The sequence below is a fragment of the Hetaerina americana genome, unplaced genomic scaffold (genome assembly GCF_022747635.1).
Source record: "Hetaerina americana unplaced genomic scaffold, ioHetAmer1.1.p SCAF_29, whole genome shotgun sequence".
In the NCBI taxonomy this organism is placed as follows: Eukaryota; Metazoa; Arthropoda; class Insecta; order Odonata; family Calopterygidae; genus Hetaerina; species Hetaerina americana.
This window is the reverse complement of record NW_027286863.1, coordinates 788,905-807,478: the sequence shown is the minus strand read 5'-3', so window position 1 is coordinate 807,478 and position 18,574 is coordinate 788,905. Positions and strand designations below refer to the sequence as shown.

The following is an 18,574-nucleotide window of genomic DNA, read 5'->3' as shown; positions in this document are numbered from 1 at the left end:
AACCTGCTCCATTAATACCGATTTTGGTTATGTAATATCTCGTAAGTCATTCGAAATTCTCAATCTCAATAAATGCCGGTTCAAAGTATCATTTCTCTTTTTTCAATTTAATTTTAAATCAACGATATTTCAACGCGAAAACCTACTTTTAATGCTTCGGACAAAAATTAAAGGGTATAAATTAGACTTCAGTTATTTTTAGAGTTTCATAAAGTGCTTACCGTCTGTGCTTACTGCTTTCTAATGATATTGTTCGCAAGGTTGAGTTCTTACTTACCTCAGTAAAAATGATTGGAGTCCGTAACTTTCAATTTGTGGAACTATACATCAACAATCTTGAGGTCAGGTTACCAGAGTAATATGAATTCGTACACATCTAAATCTTGGGACGAACTCGAGCGCCCGAACTGGCGGGCCGTCATTTTCTAAGCGCGACCAGCTACCCGAAAGCCACAATTGCCCCTGATACAAATCTATGCATCTTTGAGTCGATGATTTGAGCATATGGGCATTGTGGAAAACTCCCTCCCCATTATAAGTCAAAAATCACATCGCAGCATCCAATTACTGCCCATATGCACAACTCATGCACACGTGAATGGAAGGGTGCTCACAGCAACGGTAGGGAAACCCCTTCCTCAGAATCGTATTTTCCAACGACGACAGCGCATGCGCATTGTGCCCGGGCCACAAAAGTGACCAGGGTAACGCTCAGATTATTGCTTCTATTGATACATCGCAAATGAAGGAATATTAAGGCATGAGGAGATCGGTGAAACGAGAGGAGAGCCGCGGTCAAACATATGTTGGCAAAACTCCTCATAACAGTGACCCCCTTACATACTATGTGTGAAATACGACTGAAAGCTATATTAGGTATTAAGTAAATTTCATGGTTTAAGTCCGCATGCACGAAGTTATTGGTCCCTTCGGCCCAGGGATCCCTTCAAAAGGCACGGGAAGTACCTATTATCATTTTTTCCAACAGAGTCTTCCGACTCATAGTGCTATGGCTTAAATAATAGATAAGGTAATGACCGGAGGGCGCGGCTTCGATTCCCGCGTGTGCCTCCCTGGGTATCTGCAGCTCCACCCAAGTTATGTGATTTTTCGGGTACCAGGTCTTCCTGGAAAACCATAACCGGCACAGGGAAAGGAACTGGCCCCCCTACCCTGATGTGCGAATTTTCACACGCCGTATAAGGCTTAGTACTGGGTGATCTTTACCATCACCTACTAAACCGATATTCGGGTTGATTACTGTGTTAATGGTTTTCATTTGCTAATAGGCTTTATTTGCATATGGCCTCATTAATTCGGGATCCATCATCTCTCGCTTCTGTGCCAGCTGTTTCGTAAGGCGACGAAGATGCTTGCTGAAGATTTTTTAAGAGAAAATGAGACGACCTTACACGCAGTCATGCGAATTTTCACCTCGAGGAAATCTGCCAGACTTATCGGCGCCACAAACTCCGAGAACTTCCCTCTGCACTTGGAGCGGTGAGTGTCGAGGAGTATCCAGGACGGTTGTTGCGTACATGCGGCAGAAATAAAACACGCCTCCTGAACGATTAACTCCATCTCAGAGAGCTGTGCTGGCAGGAGTAATTATCATTTATCCTGGTAGGGTCACCCATGCCAGATAGGTCGAAGGTTAGGAGCCAGACGAAAGGTAGTCCACGCAGCGTCTGTTCCTCAGTGAGGCGGCTGCATTGGCGTCTGACCCCAGTGGGGCGGCCAGAAAGTGACGGTGTCACGTTAAAAACACTTTTAAGGAAGGCAACGGGAAACCACCTCAATTATTCCGCAACCTTTACATGTCTCAGACTGCTCAGGTGCGGGTGGGGAACGGGGAGTCCGGTTGGGCATTTTTAGGAAGAGGTGTAAGGCAGGGTTGCCCATTATTACTGTTGCTGTTCTACGCATATGTGGAGCAAATGATCAAAGAGGCATGGGGAGAACTGGAGGTAGGAATGAAAGTCGGAGGGGAATTCGTAAAATCAGTTAGGTTCCCTGAAGACTAAGCTGTAGTTCGTCAGTCAGTCGGTCAAGGGGTTGCAAGCATTGCTGAGTGAATTGGAAATTCAGTGCGATAGGTATGGGATGAGAATCAATATTAATAAAACAAAGGTTATTCGATTTTCCAAAAAGAGAAAGGCCAGGGCTAACATTAAAAAAGGAGGGCAAAAACTAGAGCAGGTAAAACAGTTTACATATCTCAGAAGTGTTTTGGACCAACACGATCAAAGTAGTAGGGACGTAAGGAGAAGAATTGCGCTAGGCAAAGAGGCTTTCACAAGGAGGAGGGAGTTGATGACAGGGACGTTGAGTAAGGATATTAAGAAAAAGCTCGTCAAAACTCTGATATGGAGCGTCGTTATGTACGGCGCGGAAGCATAGTCACTGAAGCAGGAGGATAGACGTAGACTGGAGGCTTTTGAAATGTGGGTATGGAGAAGGTGAAATGGACCGAAACGAAAATGAATGAGTAAGTAATAGGTGTGGTGGGCGAGGAGAGGGGTTTGTTGGGAGAAATCCTAAGGAGGCAGGAAAATTAGATGGGGGGCGTATCGATCGGCAGTGGGGTGCTGAAGACTGTAATTGAGGGGAGAATGTTAGGCAAACGAGGAAAGGGAAGGAACAGGATAGGGATGTTGGACGGGATGAAGGGAGGAAGGAAGTACACAGAGATGAAGAGGGGCCTAATATAGAGTAGGATGCTGGATTTTGTGTTTTGTCAGGAGTCACAGAATATTTATTTGGTAGCTGTGTCCATCCAAAACCTGCCTTAACTGATAGATTACCAAACAATAATAACACAAGGTCTGTCCCAAAAGTAGTAGAACTTATTTTTTCCAGCAGGTACTGACGGTTTCGCTGGCTAGGTTCGAGGGAGGGGAGTCTTAGGAAAGGCTGGAGGCCGGTGGCAGTTGGCTCCCACCCTTTGCGGAGTGCGGAACGTCCGTTTGCGAAACCTCTATAACGTGACCTCGTTACGCTCTGTGACGAACTGGTTATTGGAATAACCCTGCGACATCAAATTTCGCGTGAAACTGGGAAAAGCCGGAAATATTCGTGGAAGGCTCTAGGCAGCTTATTTTGATGATAACTCCATGGGTAGATGGGGTGTTATTGAGGGGCACAAGTTGTTTCGTGAGGGTAGGGAAGACGCCGAAAGTGTAGAACGCCCTTCGGCCTCAAAAGGTGACGAAAATCTTGCAAGAGTGAATAGTTTGTTGAACAGGGATCGCAGATTACGTGCTTGCATAGTTACTGATTAACTTGTCATCCTAAAAAGTGATGTGCATCGACTTGTGCCCGAAAACATGGGCATGAGAAAGGTGCGTGGGCGAAGTTGGTGCCGCGAGATCTCTCGGACGAAAAAAATGAAACTCGCGCGCGGATCTGCCGAGGGCTTCTCGACCCTGCCTCAGCCCCCTTATAGCCCTGACGTTGCACCACCAGACTTCTTCCTCTTCTCCCACCTCTAATCCGCACTGAAAGGACGTCACCACGGCTCGGTGGAAGCGTTACAACTAGCCAGGTAGCTTAGCAGCATTCCGGGCGCCGCGTTCCAGAGGGTGTGGAAAAAGCGCTGGGAGCCGTGTTTGGACGCCCAAGGGTGCTTGCTACTTCGAAGACCTTTGACTGAATATATCCACTCTGGCTATACATTTTTTAATCGACTCAGTCCTACCGCGTTTGGGACAGCCTTGTGAATTCTAAGAAAGTAAACTTTATAGTTTAACGCGTCACTTCGTGAAGTTTTATGTATCCATATAACAGTGAAGAGAACGTACTTTTTCGCAGAATTTTACCTTTCGGAACGAAATCCTGTGATGCAGAATCATTAGGTACCCGATTAAATACCAGGGAAACATATCGAAGTAAGTATCATTTATAAATAGACACTTTTCGCAAATGTAACCGTTACAATCTTTAAAATAATTTTGGTTCAATGAAAGCATACGAATGAAACTACGTTGACTTACTATACTTTGGATGAATTATCTTTCAATGTGGACTGTAAAAAATCATTAGCTGTTTGTTGTCTGTCTTCTGACTGAACTCAGCGTATTGGTAGGTGAATGTTGATAAGCTACCTTCCGATGCCGTAACACAGTGAAACGCGCTGAACTAGATTGAAAATTCTGTGGGAAATTCAGTCGCTCCTCCGGTTGTTATGGATGAAAGAAGTTAAGTATTCGCAGGAGGTTTACGGAATAACGAGACAAGTCCACAGTGTGTTATCATGTACACTGCACTCGTCTTTCATTGTTCCTTTGGAGCGCTTCAACTGGCCCAACTACTGCTTCTCATGTAGTAATGCGAATTATCTCTAATTACTTCCTCCTATCCTCTTCTTGTGCCTTCTGGTATGAACGGAATGCTTGCGTAAAGCGCTCGTCCATCTTCTCGCTGGAAACATTTAGAAACTGCAGTCAGGGAAGCAGCCGGAATCCTGTTAGGTGTCCATAACCCCGTCGTCTAAACCACCGCCTTTGGAGTTGGCGTATTGCACATGTTTTCTGCGCTTCATTTTTTCTCCTACTCGCCCGTAAAAAAAGGGTTGTGCTCCCATGGAAGTGCCCTCAAAACACAGCCGATTTTAATGCGTAGAGTAAAACGCACCTTAGAGAATATTCATTTCTGCATTTTATGCCCAGCATTTGAAATTTTGTTACCTTTCATTTTATTCGTTTTTTAATCTCTACACATGTTAAAACCTTAGCATTATCGAAAGAAAGATTCAATGAAAACTTAAGGTGAACCATTTGTGACTAGGAAACTGTGAATTTCGAACTGAGTAGAAGGTATTTATTGCTTATTTTAATAACATATCGTTTTTCTGAGGTGAAACCATGATACGGATTCCGCCCAGCACTCGCGAGGCGACAGATAGCGAGGTGAAATGCTTAGTCAATTACGGAGAGCATTATGGAGAGCGGCGAACCGTGGGATTGTAAAACATCGTGACCTCTTGCCTCAATACTAAGCTATTTAACATGCCCGTGTCAAGGTAACGTCCTCAATGCCACAGAAAAGATGGCAACGAAGACGAAGAACGCAGTTTATTTTAGGTAACAATGTATTCGTACCAAATAGAGAGAAACCGCTGGAAAGCCCCCCTTCCACTCTCCCCTGGTCGCCACGATGAATCAAGCCTCGACCCCTCCTTTTCCCCTGCTGGGTGTGACGTCATTTGCGGAGATCGCCTCTATAGTAGCAGTTACGAGGTGCCCCCAGTACGAGCATGAGGTCATTTCGCACCGCCAGCGCCAAAATGGAAAAAGAAAACCTCTTCAGCACCAGCCATACATCATGTGTGCCCGAGGTGGGACTCAATCCGCGACCTTCGGGTTGATAGGCGAACGCGTTGCCTACCCGGATCAGCCCAAACATATAACTTTTTCCTGGCTGGAAAATAATACTTACCGATTCAATTAGAGCCTCGTTGGCTTCCCAAAAATATTTCACCGTTTATTTAATGCTAGGATTTCCACAAAAAAAGCTTCAATCGATTCCTGTGTGTTCGAGTTGGCACACAGGCTGGTCAAATATTTCCCGAACTAAACGAAAAGACACAGCCGAATTCTCGAGTCGATTGCCGCTGAATATTAGGATGGCCTTCGCCCATTGTTAAAATTTTTTTGTTTGAAAAATTCCGAAATCTGGGTAAGAAAAAAAATTATAACCTTCTTTTAGCTTATGGCTTTGGTAGTATGGCTATTTTCCCAGAGATTTGCAGGCTAATCATATTCGAGGACAGAGTAAATTTTGACCGCAACCTTCATCATTCCCGAGGGAGTGTGCCGAGCGTCGACCAGATCGACGGGGAATTACGTTACCTCGACTTTCTCGAAAGTCTCAAATTTTAGGGAAATTAAAGAACTCTGACTGAAACGTTTTGGATATTCTGACGGACATCTAATATCTCGATTACGAAGTATTTGCTGCGTAATTTAAATCCTCATGTCTCATTCAAACATAAATAGACGCTTCAATCATTACATTTTATGGAATTTCGAAAAGACTCTTTCCTTAACTAAACACTCACCAGAAATCAAAATTCGAAGTGCGCTAGGATACAAAAATTGGTTTAAAGGAATGACATTGTTATAATTCATCCCCATTGTATTAACCCATCCCATTCATGGAGTCCTAATTTCGTCTTCCTTCTGATTTGAAATGTTCCGTCCGCCATAGAAGAAGTGATAAAAAATTGAAAAAATAAATACCTAACTTATATTTGTCAATTCTTCATTGTCCCATTTGTTTTATGCTTAAAGTTTAATATTCACCATTTATCGTCGGAAATCATTACGGCATCTTAAAATTAAGATCAAGTTTATGAACAAGATGAATATTTTGATTTGTTGACGATAAATTGATTCTCGCAATAGATTATTTCCTCATCAAGCTTTGCTTAAATTGTGTAATTTCTGTTAGTGCTAATGTTTTAATTGTTTAAATTTGATGAGTGGCAGCGGAAGTTGAATTAGCCTAAAATCCTTCGAAAAAGTGTTGACTCAGGGGAGTTTTCTCAATGAATGAGGAGTTTTTCCATTCAGCGATGTCTAAAAAGAGATAAATGCATCTAATATTTCTATGTTTTAATAAAAAGTCATGGGTTGAATCGAATATCATGGAAAAATTTAAGCAAAAGATGAGAGAGTTTGACGAGGTTGCTCGTGCTGAGAGTCCCTTCAAACACGAATAGAGCAGGCGACACAAATGTTCTTCGAAAGAACCATGCAAATAGTTACATGCTAAAGTGTGGGGAGTGTCCTAAACACACCGGACACCGATCACCGCCCCCCCCCCGGTGTTGGCTCGGACGGGGCTGAGGATGTAATCTCAAATGTTCATATCCTACTTAAATCAAATACGAGACGGTCGATAGTGAAAGGCGACCCTAATATTTTTTGCAACCAAACTTAGAAAACATGAATGTAAACGCGAATAAATTGCACAGCAATTGGTATTTGACCGATTAATATATTTTCCCGCGGCCCATACTAATCCTTCCGCTGAGTTTCTTTTGGTATCCCGAATTTCCATTGGATTGCCATTGGTGCCATTGGATTGATTGAGAGGATTCAAATTAATTTACCAATGGAATGATTATCTCGTAAAGTTTCAAAATTAATTCTTACGGGGGCAATGTAACCTGTTTTGATAAAGATAGGAACACTGAATGTACATTAGCGACCCAGTGTTTGCTGTCTGCATGCCTGGAGGGACACACTTTGTCTTTCGGACGCTTCCGGTGCTTCGCGTTGATTTGCGTGCCATATTTAGTTACGCTCATTTGATTATTTTATCACAAATTGCTTGCTCATTCATTCGGGATAAAAGCTCTGTGTTCATTGATGATTATATGCGTTAATTATGGTGATAATTGATGCGATACGGGCTCTCAGCATCTCGATTAAAGGTCTTATTCTCCTGCTCCGACAGCTATCGGCTCGTCAAAGATTTGGAAAAAGGCCATCGGCAGATATATTTTGCTGATAACCGCGCGTAAATGCTTCTCTCCTCATAGTTTGCCAGAAAAGATCTGGTACTCGACAAATCTCAGCTTAGTCAAAGCTGATGGGTGTACAGAGGCGCGAACAGGAATCGAACCATAGCCCTCTGGCCATTTACGGCTAAATGAACAAGCAATGATTTCCAAAGAGGGCAGCCAAGTGGGTGGAGCGCTTTTGGGAAACTGCAGGCGGCACAGTGAAATTAACTCCCTTCAACTCCAAATGGGGTAAATCTTTCATCCCTTGTCGAAGGTGAGCTTCACAATTATCTATCAAACCAAATTTGAGGTAAATTTATTGATTGTACGAGTTCACAAGCGATAATCGATTTTTCATCTACTTGATTCGATAGAGAAATAATGATCGTTCAGTCGCATCGAATGTATCAAAACTTCATTTAATCTGTTATTTATATCTTCAAAGCTCTTATTTTATCCACTACCTAATGCCACATTAAAGATGCATTTTTTGTCTAAGTAGGAGATATGCTACCAATATATTTAATCGAATATTTCATTGATAATGAATTAAGTTCTCTTTCGGGTGGGCGTTATCTAATTTGTCCATCTTTTCCTGGAATTTGTGTAATTGATCAATTTATACGTATGTTTTAAGAATATTTCTTACGTATAGAACAAGTAAAACCTCTCTATAGTTGTCCTTATTTCTACGTGACCAGTTTTTTTTTCACAAGTTTACAAATAAAGTACTCAAGAAACTGGAAAAATATATTTTGAGGTTCTAAAATTAGTTTATTTTGTCGGTTCGTTAAAGTGCATTTCGAACGCCATTATTGAGAGATGAACATATCTGATGAGGGCAAAAAGAAACCTTACACTTCCAAAATAAAGATTTAATATTTCACGACCATGAAATATTTAATCTTTACTGTGGAAGTGTAAGGTTTCTTTTTGCCCTCAACATGAAGAAATTCAAAAAAGTTAAAACTGAAACTGTTATGAAAATATCTCTTCATGCAATAGGTTTTTTTAATGTTACTAAGCGCTAATTTTACCCCATTTATTTTCTTGTTGAATTTTTCTTTCATTCATAATAGAACTCTGGCGACGGCAACTCGGCTTTAAGTAAGCGAACCATTAGCAGACAATTTGTCGGATTTCCCAGCATTAGTCAGTTCGAGCTTGATTTCTTTTCTACGGAGGAGGAAGATTCCGCCCAACTAGGTATAATTCTAACTGATTCGGGGTGATATTTAAATATCGGGTATGCCAATCAAGTATGTTCGACTGGGGACGCTAGATATAATAAAAAAATGCTCTCTTTCTGAATGGTGGTGAAATATTAGGGCAATATCTAATGGGGAGCCTGGGTCTCCTAAGGGACAATATGAAACGATCGGCACATTCGATTTAAATATACTTGATTGGTTTTTATTTGATTCAAAGCGCGAACAGACCTTAGTCGGACATTCATGGACGGAGGATCATACACACTATTTTACCGTTTTTATCGACTTATTTGCATTAAAACATGAGACTAAATGATAGCCTTACGAGATTATGAATGCCGAAGATTTTTGATGAGCTATTTTTATTATTCCAGTTTGAAGTGTTATTATTTAATTAACCGAAAATTATTTTAAATTGATTATTTGCTGAAAACTGAATCGCAGGAGAACAGTCATTAGTTTAAAAAAATAATAATTTCTTCACATTTGAATCCGTTAGCTACAAAACAGCGAATTATCCTCAAGGATGAAATTTCCTCAGGTTTAGTTGTGCATAATTACTTACCCTTGGCCAAGGCAAACTCTGTCGTCATTCAAGAGAAGCAAAAGAGTCCAATGACCTGGATTTTGTATCTTAGGGGCGTATTTTTGATAGGGGAAGTCAGAAGTCCTCCGTGGAGACGATGAAACAGAAATGTTGCAATCTCATTCGGTGTTCGAAAAATTGCTGACTCTAAAATGTTTCGCCGCTCGTCGGAGTGAATTTCAATCGTTCGAGGAGTCTTGCGAAGTCCTTACTTCATTTATTCGTGTCGCAGGAGCACTGGGAATGACTCTCTGACTCCTATAAACCATGAAATGCCAAACAAATGATAGGAATATGCACCCGCGTTTAAAAACCTTTAGCGTCAACATTTCGAACAAGGAAATTTTTCATCATAATACCTGGCGCGACACACAATAAAAATCTGCAGAACACGGGGATTCGTGCTCAAGAATGTTAAAGTGCAAATATGCACAGGAAAGAAGCGGTCGCATACGAACTTGGTAGCAATTGCAAGTCACAGGCCATTCACCAAAGGCAATAGTGAGTCACCGCTGAACTCTTTCACGAGGTGTGTGTGGAAACGCGTACTCGATCAGAGGCAAATTTGAAGGTGATAAGATCCTCCGAAGTGATGAAGTTCCCTCATTCGGATGAATTTGTCGAACAAATGAACGAACGTTCCCCGCACGCTGCCTGCCAGTAGCCATTTGTTGTGCAGATCATCTCAGTTTTGGCGAATTTAAGTCATTCTCGGAGAGGATTCCAGAAGTTGTTTTTACGTGAATATTAGAAGTGTTTGGCATGAGCTGCAAAATCGTATTCTCCGTAATGTGACTTCAAAAGCACTGGAATACATTCGGAGGAAATAGCGATCCCGCAAAGGAGCAGTATTTGGAACAATAATCGTTTGGCACGTCAAAGAAATGGCTGAAAGGTTATGGCACTGAAATTATTGCCTACATATGGCACAGTGATGTGCCAGTTCAGTGATATTATCTATGCTAGTTACATGCTTACGGGCCTATAAGTCCGGTTTTATAATGCCTCATTAAATCGTCTCTAATCGTTAGTTAATACGATCGTTCACTTTACTTGGAGATAACCGAAAAATCAGATTTTTTAAAAAACATGTTTCCTCGTTTGTGAATGTGAACATTGCAACCATAGTAACATTGAGCTGCTTAACTATTGGTTTTGAAATTTTATGGTGGTCATAAAACTCAAGTTTTGGCTTTAACCGGTGGTTAGTAGTGTTAACCTTCATTTTTAACGACACATTTTAAAACCTGGCCTGAGAATTTTTTTCCCCTGTTTAGAGTTTTTTCAAGGCTACCGACTGATGTAGTTGAATATAATACGTCGATATATGAGCGTACGTCCTTCGGTCGACTTGCGAATACTTTCCGGCAAACTCTTGGCACTCCGTCCGATAAATGTTTTCCAGTTCTTTTCCGCCAAGTTAAAGACAATTGATGAAGGAGATGGAACATGTCACTGCCCAAATCAGTGATGCAAGTAAGTGCGCCCAAATTAAGCGAAATCCGTGAAGCACTCGGCTTCAGCAGAAATTAAAATCTATGTGCCCTTGTGTTTATAATCGAATTGTGGTTCCTACGTACTTACTTTGTTATTGTTATTTTAGTGTTTGCACGTATGTTTGGACTTGGTTCAATTCAAATTCGCAAATTCAGTTTCGCAAATTTTGAGGTATCCACAATATATTGCGAATGCCTCAAAATTTGCGAAAGGTCCCTCTTTGAATTGAACCAAGTCCAAATATACGTGCAAACACTAAAATAGCAATAACCAGTGTGAATTTCATACGCCGTACTGCGTGAACTCTACCATCACCTACCAAACCGACCTTCGGGTTGATTACTGTGTTTATGGTTTGTTTCTGATTTACTCAAAGCCTTTTTAAAAGAAGAATAAGAAAATGGGAAAAACAACGTGGTTTTTCTCGAAATATTTCGTTTTGACCTGACCATTAAACTCAGCGGGTCAGACATTTATAATCTCACTTTCCTGCGCGCGAAGAATTTTAAATTTGGGCAAATGAAGAAGAAGCATGTTTACATCGTTATCAATGGAGAATCACATTAAAAAAAAAGTGAATGGAAATAATTTGGATTCCTCATGCCCTCCGAGTTTCAATGCCCTGAGCGATCGTATGCGACGCACGTGTTCAACTGCACCACTGTTTTGCTTCCTTTTACGTATTTCCCCAACTTGACCGCTCTTGGCAACCCGGCTATCATGGACACCTGTGCCAACCTGCAGAATGAGATAGATATTGGCTTTGTCCTCGCTCTCGCGTGAAAAAGCAGCGGTGCCCGCAACTGGGGGCCAGGGGCCGTGAACTTGTCAAAAAGGAAGAATCCTTAGCTCGTACGACGTCAGCGGGCTAAAGCCTTTCTTCTTCCTTCCTCAATCTCGTGCGTCAGTGCCCTCGAGGTTTTTGTGCTATCAGCCGAAAGTGGAATAGTATTACTATACTGCTGACTGAAGAACTGGGGAATGCAAATAGTTTGTCGATTGTTAAAAATGCAGACATTTTGAGATGAAATTGAATTCGCTAAAACATTTCATTTACAGCCTTTCATTATAAGCGAATTCTTTATTTACAAAATCAGACACCATATGAATGTATTTGAAATTAAAGCTCAGAAATATTTGTCTCATATAATCTCTGAAAATATTAGATACATAGTGGTTTTCAACCAATCAATAATATTATATACGAGGAATATGCGTATCAAGATACAAACGAATTTAAAATTTGTGTCCACGGATGTTCAATGAAACCATGGGATTGATTTTCGATTTTCCGCCTCGATCTGAAAATATATTCCTCACCTCGGATAATAATATCGAAATTAGTAGCGTTTACCATCAAGAAGTTTGGTGTATTTTCCTGAAGTTTCGGATTCAGCAAAACAGCATCGCTTGAAATCAGCGAAGGCTTGACCGCGTAGGTGGGTGACAATGCATTGGGTAGCCAAATGCAACTTATTGTCGAGCTCCCCTTACCAAACCAAAATGGATACTTGAGATAAATTATTATAAAATGGAACACGATGAGATCAATTTCAACTCTTTACATCTCATATTAGAAAAATTACAGGTTTAAGTTTTATTTCCAAAATGTTATCATTGTTCCTGAAGGTTTCGTGCTCCATTGCACTGAAATACTTTTAAATCCTCCCTTACATGTTAACGATCCCATCAGAGGATGGCAGAAAACTAAAATGCCCGTCAAAGATATGCTAGCTCATTTCTTTATCGAATCAAAATGTCACAAAATATTTTCAATGTCTCCATTTCCTTCCGATTCATCTATCCGACCGGGATGATTCCTTTTCATGGGGATTGCCAAAATGAATGCCTAGGATTGAGCATTACCATGGGCGCCAAGGAATGAATGACCCCGACGAATATTTTCCCCATTCGAGGAAATCTCGAACTTGACGCTTTTGAATTTCGATTCGACTGGAGTGCGCGTCCCGAGTTGCCTTGCCCGCCTCATGGCCCGCCCGCTCTTAACACATTCCACGGCGCCGTGGTGCGAATGCGGCCTTCTTCCATTCTGCTTACGGAGCGGTTATGCTCCCACAACCGCCTTAACACACACAGTGTTGAACATTACGCCGCAGTGGAACAATTACAGTGATCCGTGCACCTGTCAAAGCACTCACAAATAATGGCGGCAAAGGAGGGGGGGCGTCAGTGACCTTGGGCGATTTTAAATGTGCTCGGGAGTTCCGCGATCACTTATATCGTTCTTTGGGGCCTGAAATAATTACTTCACAATTTTCATGCGAGGTTTAGTTAAATCGTAGTATCGGACATAGTGATATTCCAATTCTTAGTGGGAGCTGATTATATCCTTAAAAACATCCCCTCGGGAGTTCATAGTAAAAAGTAATGGAAAAAACATATCCTTCAGAAACGGTAATTGAATAAAGGGGAGACATTTTTACTTTCATCGACTGTTCATAAAAGTGCGCATAAAATAACAGTTGTACACTTTCTGCAATTTATGCTTGATTCTTCAATGCTAGGTGATAAGATAAATGAGTTAATCTTCCGAGATTAATGAATACTATCACATTACTTGCAATCAGTAATAAAAACTCACTTTAATTTAATAATTCCATAATTTAGTCTTAGTTTGTGGCGAGGACTGTTTTTATCAAATCAGTTCTATCACTCCCGTGCTTCCTTCCATCAGAGCCATTTAATAATGTAAATAAACCACGATAAACCATTTCAGAGGGGAAGATATGAATTTAGTCCCAGGAAAAATGAAGAAGAGCATAATTCATTCGTTCATTTTTAGGGTTTCTCCGATATTAAATTACAGGAAAACCTAATGATATCTTATTACAAATAAAATCCTCTGACATCAGTTTTTTAAGTGCAAATTTCGAGTAAAAGAAATTTATTCAAGATAAGATTGCAAGGAGGACAAGAGGATAAAACTTATCGACTTACCTTGTAAAAATATAAGGAAAAGGACTAAAATTCCGACAGCATCCATGGTGATGATATATATATATATATATATATATATATATATATATATATATTGTAGACGTCAAGAAAATAAAACCGAACGCTATTCTGCCGCGGCCTCCCTCGTTGTCACCCCCGACTTCGTCAGAGCTGGAAGCTTCACCAGGTTAATGGAATCTCCGAAGTGATGCTCGAAATTGAAGATAACCCGGTGACCTTCCGGACTCTCTTGACCTGCCCCCCCTCTCACGCACACTTCGCACACGCACCACAGATGCGCGTCTCCCCCTTCCGCCACACCCGGTCCTTCTTAATTGAGTCGCGACAAAATGATATCCCAAGCGGATTATTCGGGATTTTAATTTCGTCCCGTCCCTTACAGATCGGATCGAAGGCTCCTTTCAAAGGATTCCTTCGGAAGAGGCAAACGGACCGCCCTCGAGATGGCCGAAGCACAACCCGGACAATGAGACGGCGGTCCCACTATCGGAGGCTGAGCCCTGTGTGCCGCCGGGAATATGGTGGGACACTTCGGCACCGCCCTTCTCTTCGATCGCTTGTGACTCCTTCTGAGGGGCCAATCCCTTGCGGTCAAGCGTGCGGATCCATCGCGACGGGGTCGAGGAGCGATGGAAGCAGGCGAGGTGCCTTTCGCGGCGGCACGCACACTTGTCCACTGCGGGAGACTCCGTCGTCGACTCGAACCGGGGGCGGGAAGTGCGGATGTGCGTCCCCGCCGTCGGACTAATATCGACGAATGCCTCCCCCCCCCGTCCGCCCCTTTCATGCCACCACCTCCCGTCCCAAGGATCGTCCTGCTGCTGCTACTGTCTCATTCATCCTCTCTCACTTCCTCCTCTCCGGGGACGACCCCGTCTCTCCCCTTCAACGAATAAACGCGCTCCTCCCAACCCACTCATTCCCATGCAAACTCCTTCCCCCTCCCCCATTCATCTCCCCCTCTCCCCGAAAAAGAAGGCTTGATCCACGCGGAGGGGACTCGCGTCCTCTTCCTGCCTGCCCAACAACAATTCTCTCGCTGCAGCGTTACACGACTCTCCGGCGACGCTGACCCTGTGCCAATCCCTCCCTTACCTTCCCCTCACCTCCCCTCCCCGATCATTTCCGCGCCCTTCCTCCAATCCATCCTTCTCACATACGTCGCCTCCACGCTCTCTTCCTTCTTCGCCATTCGCCACAAATCCACCATCATCGCCTCCACGACTTCAGTCCGGAAACCATTCGTCCGAGTTACCTACCATTCTTTCCCTCCTGCACCCCGACATTCCCTCATACAAAAATCCATGCAGCGGTCTATTGTCCCCGTTTTCAACCGCGGCTCGGTATCGGGCAATCGTAAGAAAAATCCGCCGTGAACAACATTGAAACGTTTGCCACGACTATGGCCGCTCAATGGCAATGGATTCTATTTTTCTCAGCAATTTTTCCGCCCTGCGATTTTGACGGAAAGGAAGACAACGGTTGAGAACGTAATCTGTTGAATGAAATAGAGAAATGGGTTCGGTTCTTTTTTATTACGAGGATGATTCAATTATCTTGAATTAAAACGGCGGGAAATTGAAACGTCTCATTTTTAAGTGGTTTAGGTCTTCTCTTCCGCGAGTGAGGAGAAATGAATGACTGCTCATCACGTTTCTTTCGATTAGGATCGAGATGCTTTCAGGGTCAGAGCTGTATTTTGGTGTCTCTTTGGTGGTTGTGGGTTGCCAGGTCCCGAAAAGGTTGCTCGGGAATATAGAAAGCAATTATGATTCAATTTTTTTCGCCCTCTTACTGACGATCCAATCAGGGGCGTTTAAATTACTCACCTGAGAATAGTTCCGCGTTTGAGCGTCACGCAAGATTCCTGACCGAAGCAGTAAATAACGTAATAGTAATGCTTGACTAGGTGTTTCATAACTTAAGAGTTACATACTCATCCACACCATTCCCCTGCTCCTTTAATCGATTAAGAAACGGTTACTGAAAGTACTGTAATCGTTTTACACATCCATAATATTAGTCAATCGTCAAAACATCCACGAGATGCGGTTAAAGAACGTTACGCGAAGAGAGTAAACCCTTTGAAATAATACTTTTGCCATGTGCGATTGAAATAAATGTGCAATAAATATTTCAGAGTTCTAAAGCGTTACGATTTAATAATTTTTAAGTCTGGGCGAATTTCGCTGAATGTAGAGCATGAAGGAGAAATGGAGACATTGTATTCCTCATTCAAAAATCAGAATGACAAAAAATTAAAAATTACGATACTATTCCAATGCAATGAAGGAATTTACGAAAATGGAATTCCGTTTGTGCTGCCAAGTCATTGCATTCTCTGTAACAATTGTTTCTGTACTGTAATGATTTCCTTTTTCAATTGTTTCATTCTGCGGTTTTCCTGCAAGTACTCTAAAATTGAGCTAAATTAATCAGCACGTTCGTTGCTGTTTACGCTGACGTGATTCCCTCGAGGACATTAGTTTGTGGTTTTTATTACTCTTGATTTTATTACTATTATCCTTATTTTGGTGGACGAAGGCTCCTCTTTCGAATCACTAATTTGGAATTCATTTAATGTTCTCGAGAAATCCATGCCTAAATGAGGGACTTGTTTATAATTTTAAAAAAATATATCTTTTAGATCTATATAGCTGGAAGGCTATTGGTACCATAGCTAAATAATATTATCCGGAGAAAGAAGGAGGCTGCTAAACTTGACAATAGTCGCAATGTTAAGCTTGGGGCCGATACAAGTCTAAATCTGTTTCTGCCGAGGAGAGGTTCATATTTTTTTTAAATTTGAGACTTGCTTTTTTTTAACGAATTGTAAATTTCTTTTCCGATACTATTCTTATTCCTGCAAAGAGGAGAGTCTTAAAAATGTATAAAGCGTTTTGTTGGGAGATGGAATCCGGAGCCAAATGATGGAGGGTAGGTGGGAGCAAGGCAGGAGAGGTGGAGGAGGGATGAAGAATGGGCAGAATGAGGGCAATAGAAGGCATCACGGAAGCGAAGACTGCTTTATTTTAACTCAGGGTGTCAGGTGGTGTGCTGTTAGGCAGGATTAGAAATGTAACAGTCTGTGCCCTTCGCAAACTTACCATAAACCATTGACTATCAAATAAAACCATCAAATTAATCGTGCGTTACTTCTTCTTTGACAAAGCGCCCTTGATATTTCCTGAAGGAAATAATGGGATCACGTTTACCTAGAAGTTTCTACTCTAAATAAACTCCCAACAGCTGCCATTTTTCCGTAATCCGTAACAATTTGCTCGCAAATGCCTTCAAACATAATAATAATTGTCAATAAAATAAAGTTATTTCGAGGATTCCTTTGATAGGCGAAGGACGCAATTAAGGGCCAGTATAACTGTTTGTACTAAAATGTTAATGTGACGTTTTAAATGAACAGTGGAGTTTTTAGGCCACACAGGGCTTAAACGCTTTGCTAAAGTATTTGACTAACGTGCGTGTATATACGAAAATTCCGTTCCTCCGTTCCATTAAATAAAAAATGGCAATTGATAAGTATTCAGAAATCTTTGGTGAGGGGACGAGGAATAGAGTTTTGACGAGTAGACAACCTAGTATCGATTGCAATTGAGTAAAATTAATTGAAGCATTGGTGTTCACTTTTAAACCGTGATCTTCTGGTAATGAGCACATAATGATTGACTGATTAATTAAAATAATTTCTTTATCTCATTTGAAAATTATTCTTCTCTGTATTTCACGCCAACAAAATTTACTCGACTCTAGAATCAAATTGAATAATAAAATACTGTACGTTTGATGCCGATTTTCATCTGAAATATTCATGTGATCAGAAAAAGGTTAAAATTATGACTTTTTTTGCCATAGTTGAAGGAAGGGAAGGGATGCAGTAATTATTTTTAAATGGGCAGTAGAAAACAGAATAAGGGGGGTGAGAAATAAATTAGGGCCGTCAGTGAACGACATTTTATGAGAGGATGCTACATGAATCCGGAACCAGTCCTCCCATTCGTAGGATGTTTGAAAAAGTTGTTTTTGATCAAGCTATAGATATCGTTTATTTTAATCATGCAGAATATATACCACTTTTTCACTTAGTGGTGGCATTTACTTCACTCCCGAGGAAACTTAAATTCCTGAAAGTAATTTCGCAATTTTGCCTATCAGTGCATTCGACACACATTCATATTTTCCACGCGTCCTTTGTTTTCTTCCTGATATGTAAGCTCTATCGATGGATACTTTTCTTCAATTGATAAATTTGGTAATTTATTGATGATAAAAGTGAGTCTACTTAAAATTATACATTCATACGAGGTTCATCCAATAAATACGCGAACTGGTGCAAGCATACGGCCATGACGCGGACTATAGCCCCGCCCACTAGTGGCTCTAGTTGCCTGAGACCCAATGAGCAGCCGTCTGTGCTTGGCGGATCGTCGAGCTGTGAGTATGGTGCCAGTTATGGTAGTATCTGTTGTCCTTTTTTTACTGTTTGTCGAAAATAGAAATTGACGACTTCACCGAGTAACGGATCAGCATCAAGTTTTTGGTTAAGTGCGGTTGTTACAATAAATTACTGAAATGTTGACAGCTGTTTACGGTGATAATGCTCCGAAGAAAACGTCCGCTTTCAAGGGGATTAAATGAAAACAAAAAAATGTAGAAAAAACCGATGGAAAATATAAGGCATGCTCCTTCCTAGTTTCCTTTGATGTCGAAGTTGGTGCCAGGTTATCTTTGATTCTCGTACAATCTTTCAGCATTGGTTAAATTTTTGTGGATGCA

General features: G+C 41.5%; 1 protein-coding gene across 1 annotated transcript in view; it reads right to left on the bottom strand.

Annotated features, from left to right (window-relative positions):
- Positions 1-14,545, bottom strand: part of LOC139689935 (pancreatic lipase-related protein 2-like) — a 49,619-nt gene extending 35,074 nt beyond the window's left edge. The window contains exons 1-2 of the mRNA XM_071587083.1: positions 13,858-14,545; positions 13,763-13,825 (exon numbers count right to left, since the gene is read on the bottom strand). Coding sequence (XP_071443184.1) covers positions 13,763-13,808 — 46 coding nt within the window. The 5' untranslated portion in view covers positions 13,809-13,825; positions 13,858-14,545. The remainder of the gene's footprint in view (positions 1-13,762; positions 13,826-13,857) is intronic.
- Positions 14,546-18,574: the final 4,029 nt, after the last annotated feature.